The 8,943-nt window shown below is 39.6% G+C and overlaps 1 protein-coding gene across 1 annotated transcript; it reads right to left on the bottom strand.

Moving 5' to 3' along the window:
• Positions 1-359: 359 nt before the first annotated feature.
• Positions 360-3,784, bottom strand: LOC311280276 (transmembrane protein 121). The gene is made up of 2 exons (XM_084392302.1): positions 3,244-3,784; positions 360-3,021 (listed from the first exon to the last, which is right to left on the bottom strand). The coding sequence occupies exon 2, from the start codon at positions 2,887-2,889 to the stop codon at positions 1,939-1,941; it is 951 nt and encodes a 316-aa protein (XP_084248428.1). The 5' UTR covers positions 2,890-3,021; positions 3,244-3,784; the 3' UTR covers positions 360-1,938.
• Between the last annotated feature and the right edge of the window lie 5,159 nt (positions 3,785-8,943).

The raw sequence follows: 8,943 nt of genomic DNA, 5'->3' as shown, positions 1-8,943 counted from the left end.
GGAATAAATTGCATTTTACAATATATTCACATAGAAGACAGCTCTTTTCATTTTTAATAATATATTCACAATATTACTGCATTTAAAATTAGACGTTATAAATAACACAACAAATGGTATATAAAAGTGTTGGCTGCAGACGGGGTTTGAATGACTATTTGTGGCCAAGCCATGCAGTTCCACAGAACATCAATGAGACGTCTCAGTCATCGTTCGTTTTAATGGTAACAAATATAACCTGAGAATATTACCACCTGTTTTCCTGGCAATGATGAAGAGGATACACAAATACACCAACGCTACAGAAATACAAAGACTAGCTTAAGACAAGAAGTCAACGCCAAACCTTTATGAATAAAATCCAGTGTTTAAATTCAATATGAAATCAAAATTGACCCTATTTGCTTAATTATGTTAAACATGTTCCTCATGGATAAAATCAAGAACTGCATCTTTATCACAGTGTTCTGAGATGCTTCAATTTTCCCAGGATTTTTTTGAAGTGAATCTCTGTCAGTTTCAAATGCAGGCAGTAACAGGTTTGTTTCTTCATCACAAGACTAGCCTGTTGAAGTTATTCACACAGCAGTACATTCACTGTTAATTCATAACCAACATCAAACATGATCAAATTAAAACATCATCTTGCATACTACTAGAGTTTTGTCTTCATTCATTGATCACCTAACTAACTACACCAGCGGACAAGCTGTTAGAGCTGCATTTTCAGATAAATAGTTTTGGCAAAGAGGAACTACATTTGCAATTAGATAGCCACTAATTGGAGATTAAAACGAAGCGAGGAAAATCATTGGTCATTTTCTCTTTGTAATGCTGTTTAATTAAAAGCCCTCATCAGATTTAGGATGCGAGACATACTCGATCTGCAGTCTAATCAGTAATTTGTGTGCCTGACCTGAGTGAAACATGCTTTAACAAACACACCCAACCACTCAAATATACACAATTCTTCATCAAAGCATCACAGAATAACAATCTTCCCCCCTTTTCTACTAAAAGGCTGTTTGCTGCATTAATGAGGTTTTGTTCTTATACGTCTTTTTTTATCTTTTTATGTTGCTGTTTTAAACATGCCTATTGGCTGGGATGAATAGTGACCTAAAGCTTTTGATATTTCATGACTGGAAAATAAAGGTAATCACAATCCCAAAAGAATCACATTCGTTTCTATTGTCTCATCACAAACCTTTAAAAATAGATCTCTATAAATCTTGCAATGTGTTTGATAAAACGAGGAAACTTTGAGTTTATGGGATAGACTCATTGATCTTCTCAAACTAACAGTTATTCAAAGTGACTGTTAGACTTACAACACTATTTATGATCAGACTAAGTTTGAAATGGTTTACTATCATACTCGGCTCTGCTAGATACATCAACCAGTGACAGTACAGCAGTATGCAACAATCATTTTATTAAGTAACAAGTATGCCGAATCATTTTCACCTGTGTCTCAAAGCAGTCCCAAACCCTTCATTGGTGACTATCCTGAGCTGTGATGGCAAAGACAGCAGACAGGACAAATGTCAAGTCAAGAGCCTCCAAAAACAATCAGTCACTTGTGAAACTTCTGCTGTAATAGAATGAAATATTTGTGATTTATATGTTGCTTGCCCGCAGACATTTATGACATCTACCAGCAGAGGCTAACTGGACCATACTAACCAGCCCAACCTGAACCCCAGTCCACTGCTATGTATAAAGGCTGGAGTTTGACCATTGGCGTATTAAGAAAGGTGGAATAGTATGCTTTCAAATAGATATAAGAAAGAAAGTTTTGAATTATGCAATTACCGACTGCCTTTATTCCATTATGCTCCGCTTGTATTTCTCATTAAGATGACAATATGTGTCATACATCCACATTGTTTCATCAGAGATGTTGTGTCCTTGCAGGTGCAGTCCCCAGATCCCAGGTCACGTATGTTCACACGTGGTGACCTCCGGTAGTGGCGTTTGCTCCTGTAACCCTACCTGAGGAGCCGTCTGTACAGATCGACCGGACGGCACAGAGTTCTTCTGTAATTCCACTCCGAACCCAGGGGGGGCGCTCTGCAACTGTTTCCGGTACTGCACAAAGCTGCACGTCTTCAGAACGAGGGCTAGGATGTTCTTGGCCATAAGTATCCCAGACACTCTGTTGTCCTTATAGAGGAGCATATTCCCTCCACGGATAAAGAGAGTGACAATGTTAATGGTGACCAAACTCAGAATGGGGTAGAGCATCATCTTGTGAGGACTGATGTTGATGCCTTGCATGCTGATCTCACTCAGAGACACGCAGGGCAGCACTAAAAGAAGAATATAACAGTAGAAAAACATCAGTCCTTCCACCCACAGAGGAAGCCCTTTCTTTTGCGGCTCCCACAGGTTGGCCTGGATGTCCAAAACATCCAACAGATCCACCACCACCCAGAACAAGCGGTTTCTGATCTCCTCCTTCTTCTTGAAAGCCTTCACGTAATCCATGTGGTCGATAGCGACCAGAATCACGAACAGCACGGGGATGCAGATGGACAGCAGGAGCGTCAGAGCTTTCCGGGCCAAGGCATCCAGGCTTTTACGGTCAGCCTTGTAGTTCTGGTAAACAAAATACACCTTAATCTCCAAGACGAAAATGTAAAGGAACCAAAGTATCATGGCGTATCCCCGTTTTGCCGTCCTCACCTCTGCGCCCACCCACACCGCCACGTATCTCAGCACGATGAGGAAACACAGCTCGCCCACCGTCACCATGATGCAGATGCCGATCTTCCTCGGCCCGTGGTTCTGCTCCACGAGGTAGGCGTCCATCAGAGCCATGCTGCTCATGATGATGATGGTGGACAAGCAGACGTGGGGCTTGTTGGTGGGAGGAGGCGGCACCATCGTGAGCCGTGCCGGCGGACCTTTGCAACCCGTTTCTGGGAGACTCCTCGAGGAGCACTGGAGATTCTGGGAGCGCTCAGACTCTTCTTACCCCCAACACTGCTCCCATGGCTGAGGTCCAGGGTTCACTAGCTGGACACAAACAAAACCACTTCAATCACCAACATGCACAAACCATCATGTTTAGGTAAAATCTTCAAAAATCTCTAGTCTGACAGTGTTTTGGCCACTGTTTCAGAATCTTCATAGCTGCATTAAAAATATCTTTTTTTTTTTTGTGGCCATCAGCCAGACACAGATGCATTTAATGTACTCTCAGAGGAGACATTTAAAAGAAACCGACTGGACACCTACTTTCTCCTCTGAGTGAAGTTCACCATAATGACGAGCTGTGGACCGTCCTCATGTGTGTGTGTGCTCGATGAGAACAGATTAGTGCTGTAATCCATATGAAAAGTGACAGCAAACGCGCACAGTTCTTCCCTGGTTGTGTTGTATCCTGCGGTCCAGCATGTCTTTTCAAATTACAGCCCACAAAAATCCCAAACGCCTCGGATGTAATCCACTTAAGTTTGGAGTGTGCAGAAAAGGCTGCTGTGGACGTCTCCGAGGGGGGTTTGGTTTCAGCACGGGGAAAAAGCAGACTAAAGCTAACATCACTTTTTGCCTTCAGACTAAAAACTTACAGCTAGAGCAGGGAAGTTATTTTAGATGGAAATCCACTTACTGTAGCGTGAAACCGTCAAGGTGTGCTGGTGATCGCCTCACTGGTTCATGTGTGCGTGTGGTTCTTTGTCCTGTGAATGCAGATGCCGTGGGATTGAGTGTGTCCTGACCGCTCGTCCTCAGATCTGTCAGCTGTGGATCTGCTCTTCTCTAGCACACACTCTCTTCTGCGGATCGGAGCCTCGACGCGCTGCATCAGGAAAACCAGGAATGCTGGCGGTATGAGCGAGGAATCCAGTCTCTCTCTCTCTCCCTCTCTCCCTCTTTTTCCATGTGTGTTAATGAGGTGTGTGTGTATGTGTGCGCTTGCTTCTCCCTCTGCCTGCTCTCCTCAGACACTGACACAATGTGGCTCCTTCAACTCTCTCTCTCTCTCTCTCTCTCTCTCTCTCTCTCGCTCTCTCTGATTCAGATTCAAATAGCGTTATTTGGCTTGGTAAAAAAGGATAAAAAAAGCATTGCTAAAGCATTGTAACACATACATGTTCACACACAAATACACACAGTAAAATGAAGGTACTAATGAAGAGAATCGGTGTGATGGGGGTTAGTAGATGTTAGTGATGCTGAAAGAGCGACTGGATCCTCTGCTCACAAGCTTGAATACTATAGGGGTTTCAATGACTTATTAATGCTTCCAGAATGCTGCCCATTCCTTTATTTGTGAATATTTGACTGATTCTGCCCTGCATGATTTATTTATAGAAATAGAGCAGACATTTGATTTGAGTTAGACCAGCGGCTGCAGATCGTTCCAGTCTCAGTGCCGGTTCATTGATGTAGATGTTGAAAAATGTCAGCTTTGTCTCTCTTTGCTCCTGGGAAAGATTATTTTTTTGCTAGTTTTAATTCCATTGTCATTTACTTTCAGTATGTATTGATTTAATGAGGTTGTTTCCTAAACCACCTTCTATAGGTTTGTAAAATAATCCTTGGCGCCAGTCTGAATCCAATAAAGTTAATAAAACATGCAGACATTTTGCCTGTAATTTGGACAGTATGTTTTTCAGTTAAAGTATGTAACATGTTGATGTGATCATCTAACTTTTAATCTGTGTGTCATGATGAAGTCCAGGAGTTTATTATACTGCAGAATAACTTTCACACAAATACATCTGTAATTACAGTGGCCAAATTTATCTCCATTTTTAAAGATGAAGGCTGTTGTCACAACCACACTGAATCATCTTATTATGGCCGACTGGAATTTAGTGCTTGTTTGTTTTATCATTTCCTTTAACATCCCATCATGCTTTGCAGTAACAAGGAAGTCGAATGGGTTTTGATTATCTTTGATTGACACTTGTGTTTTTTGGTTCTGAGTGTACGTTTGTGTTTTATTATTTCAGAGAAGAGAATCTCTGTGTTTTTGGAGATCTGTGTTTCTGATTAGACAACATTCTGAGTTTTTAAGGAAATGATTGACATGAATTTTGAGCAAACCAACTTTTGTCATTTTTGGCTATATGATTTAGAGCAGTTTTTCTGGACAACATTTCTCGATTATCTGTGTATTTTGTGCAAGAAAAGTGCAGTTCTGTCTGAGTTCTGTTTTGGTCAGTGTGGACACAATCCTCTCTTCTAGTTATGTTGTTTCTCTATAGTGAGTTTGTGTCAGTGTCCTGTCAGTCTTTGATCTTATTGTACTAAAGCCTCTTTCAGAATGTCAGTCTAAATACGATTTTTATGAAAATCCGATTGGAATCCGATCAGATTTAGATCAAGCTTCATTCATATGTGGTTTGAAATCCTATTTAAATCGCATTTCTGGAAATCCGTCTCAGTCTGAATGATCTGATCGGATTTTGCGTGGTTTATGTGACTTTCTCACGGCACGTAAAATTTAAACGTCAGACGTTGTTATAGGAAACATGTCGAAAGTCGCTGCCGAAACAATACTGTGCTGTTGCCGGACAAGCAGAAAATGACAATATAACGGAGACGACAGCGCGGAATAAAGCAGCTCACGCGCGACAGCATTGTAAAATTTAAATAAGACAACATCTCTATTGCAAACCCCTCCATGTTGTTGGCGTATGTCTACCAACGCAACGTCATTGCCATAGAAACTAATGCAGATATTACGGAAAACGGAAGTGCTGCATGGACACACAAATCGGATCTGAACAGCTGCGATACACAGTGTGGACATCAATAATTTTAGATCAGATTCCAATCGCATACACAAATAATCGGATTTGGACTGACACTCTGAACGAGGCCTAAGGGTCTGTCATGCTATTCTGTCTTCTCAGGGTCAGATAGAGGAAATATACATGTTCCAGGAACCTGCATCTGCCCTGTACTCAGCATCATATGTGGTTCTGATGGATTCAACCCAAAGTGCAGTCGCCAAACAATAATCACAGTTTCTGTTCATTCAAGTCAAGTCAAGTCACATTGATTTATATAGCGCTTTTTACAATACAGAGTGTTTCAAAGCAGCTTTACAGAGATAACAGGAAAACAATGCAGCAGAAAATAGCGTCACAGTCCGGCTTCAGTAAGTTCAGTGATGGTTCATTTTTGTTTAAAAAAAAAAAAGTTATTAATTTAGTTATTTTATATATATAGCCGCTATGGAGTAAACCGTGATGTCATCGTCCAGCTCAGTTCAGTTCTCATATTATGGTGTTATGCAGGCAGATCAATAATATTGTTGAATATTAAATTAAATGTTAAATTTAGTGTTCCCAACTAAGCAAGCCAAGCCAATGGCAACAAAGGTGGAAAAAGGCAACAGTGGCACGGAACCAAAACTCCATCAGGGCAGAATGGAGAAAAAAAACATATGCCAAGCACATGCCATCATGGTTGACCGCATGATTTACTCGTGCCAGTGTCAGACGGTTCTGTGAATATGTGCTTTCCAAAAAGAATGACACGCATCATGTGGTCCAGTCCATCTTGACCAGAAAAGAAATGTTTAAAATCTTGTTTTTCTTAAAAACGGACTCGCCCTTTTTTACCGTTATGGCTAATTGGTCGCAAAACATACAAGCTTCACATGAAATAATGTTATCACGATAATTTGATAATGGAATTATCTGGCATATATACTGCCATATAGATATTTTTTATATTATCTCATAATTTTTTGTCCATCCAATGAAATTCTAGGCAATCAGTATTCAATCCAGCAGTTTAATAAAAGTCCTCCGAAGAGACAAAATATATGATGAACTTCTTAATTTAGGCTTTTATGCACATATAAACATTGATCAATTACTATTACAATCATCTCATGGGGTACAATGGGGTCATTTTTTGCAATAGCTCGCACACAGCACACGGACATTCGATTTCAAATTTTGAATTGATTTTATAAAAAGACAAGAAAACAGTTATAATAGCACATATAAACAAATAATAGCAGAAATAAATGCAACTAAATAAAAATAAAAACAGTGCTTAAATGTAAGTTTTTCAGGTAGTTCTAACAGTAGTATTCAGAAAAGAAATACTACAGAAATTGAATAAAGTAATCAAATGTAAAACAACACTGAATAGTCTTAACTGTACAGCTTAAATACAGATTAATCCTTACAATTAAAGTTACAAAAGTTTTTCAGCCGAGGGTAATTTTCTCTTTGTCTTTGTTGTTTGATTATCGGTGTATCGATACTGTGGAAAATGAGTATTGGAACCATTTCAGATATTCCAGTAGCCTATCTATATGTATGGACAACACTAACAGTAAGTGTTCGGACATGGCACTGTAAACTTTAAAATGTAACTCTGCCAAGTTCATCTTTACCTGCCATCCGTTACACAACATACTGAAATGAAGATGATGGTCGTGATGTTTCCCAGCATCTCTTTCATAGTGACAGAAGAGGTGTAATTCTGACAGCTAGTGTAATTCTGTCAAAGAATGAGGTGTTTTAGTTACTCTAGTCACACAGTCCACCCACATAATGCTGTATTCATAATTCATCAACTCATTTGCATGTCTTTCATGGTATTCATATATTTCCAAGAGGAGTTTTAAGAAGAGTCGTTAGCCTGAGTATTGTATTCAACTCACTCTCTCAGATGATGTGCTGAGAATCTCTTTTGATAAGATCATCACGTTTTTGATTGTGGGAAGTATTATTGATACGCTTTCACTGGTAAACCGCTCAGGAGAGTTGTTCTTCCGCCTAAATTAAGAAAGATAAAAGTTCACTCTTATTTCCTGAGTGTATTATATTTATGTTTAGTGAACAGTGTTGAACCATTACTCCTGCCAAAAGCAATTACTCAGAACAAACATGTCCTGTGCTGCTCTGGTGCTGTGCGTCTGATGATCATCTGTCTCTTCAGAGAACTTGCTCTGTATATTATTGTTAGCATGCACAAACAGGTCAACCTATTTCAGCTAAATTTGAGCTGAACGCATTTAAGCGCATTTAAGCGTGCAGTATATAATGCAATCTTTTTTATGATCTGAAATGAATTAAATTCTAATCTGATTGGTTGGTTTTATGTAACTTCCATGAGTAATGCTCAAAAACAATCAGTGTTTTTATCAGTCCATGAAAACAAAGTTGTTTACAACACAACAGGTTGGCAGAGAAAGTGCTAGAACTAGTCTCTGGTTATCTGGAAATAATCAAGTCAAGTCAAGTCAAGTCACCTTAATTTATACAGCGCTTTAACAATATAGACTGTTTCACAGCAGCTTTACAGTGATAATAGGAGATTACAGTAACAGAGATTGTTACAGCAGCTCTAGAATAAAGTTATTGTCCAGATAAAGTTAGTTTGATTGATTCACTTCCATTGCGAAGATCATTAGTTATTAACTTAGGGGCCGCTAACACGACACCGTTCTAAGAGGAAAATCCTTAACGTGCTCCGGCCGCTCATCCGCACAAAATTGTGCCTGGTGTCTCGAGAACACACTCCCGGGAAATAGGTTTGAAGGTGCAAACGATTATCAGTTATCTCTGCGCAAACACTGACATCACACACATCAGTCCACAGGTATGCGCGTTTGAATATATATGTGTGCAGGCGTGTAGTCCTTCTTTACAAATCAACCCTCAACAAACTACTTGTCTGGCCTTAAAAATGTATAATACAGAATTATTTATCGCGTCTGTGTAGCCACTATTATTAATCAGTATTTATTTTCTGATCCGTTCCGACTCTACACATTTTTAGCTTTTTTTCTGTGTCCATATTTACATTTATTTATTTTCTATTTTAGAACAACCTAAATGGGATGTAAATATGTGGTATGTTTGACCGCTTTAAGGTTCTCCTCCTGTCTAAGCAAGCGTTTCTTTGTCAGAATAAGCAGCAAGACGGGACCATTTGACATTTAGTCAGAAGTCTGGCGAT

Source organism: Rutilus rutilus (genome assembly GCF_951802725.1).
Source record: "Rutilus rutilus genome assembly, chromosome: 20".
NCBI lineage: Eukaryota > Metazoa > Chordata > Actinopteri > Cypriniformes > Leuciscidae > Rutilus > Rutilus rutilus.
The sequence above is the reverse complement of the archived record's forward strand: the minus strand, read 5'-3'. Positions and strand labels throughout refer to the sequence as shown.

What these genes read in the sequence shown, in the direction of transcription:
- LOC311280276 (XM_084392302.1), bottom strand. Translation starts at nt 2,889, where the DNA reads ATGGTGCCGCCTCCTCCCACCAACAAGCCCCACGTCTGCTTGTCCACC.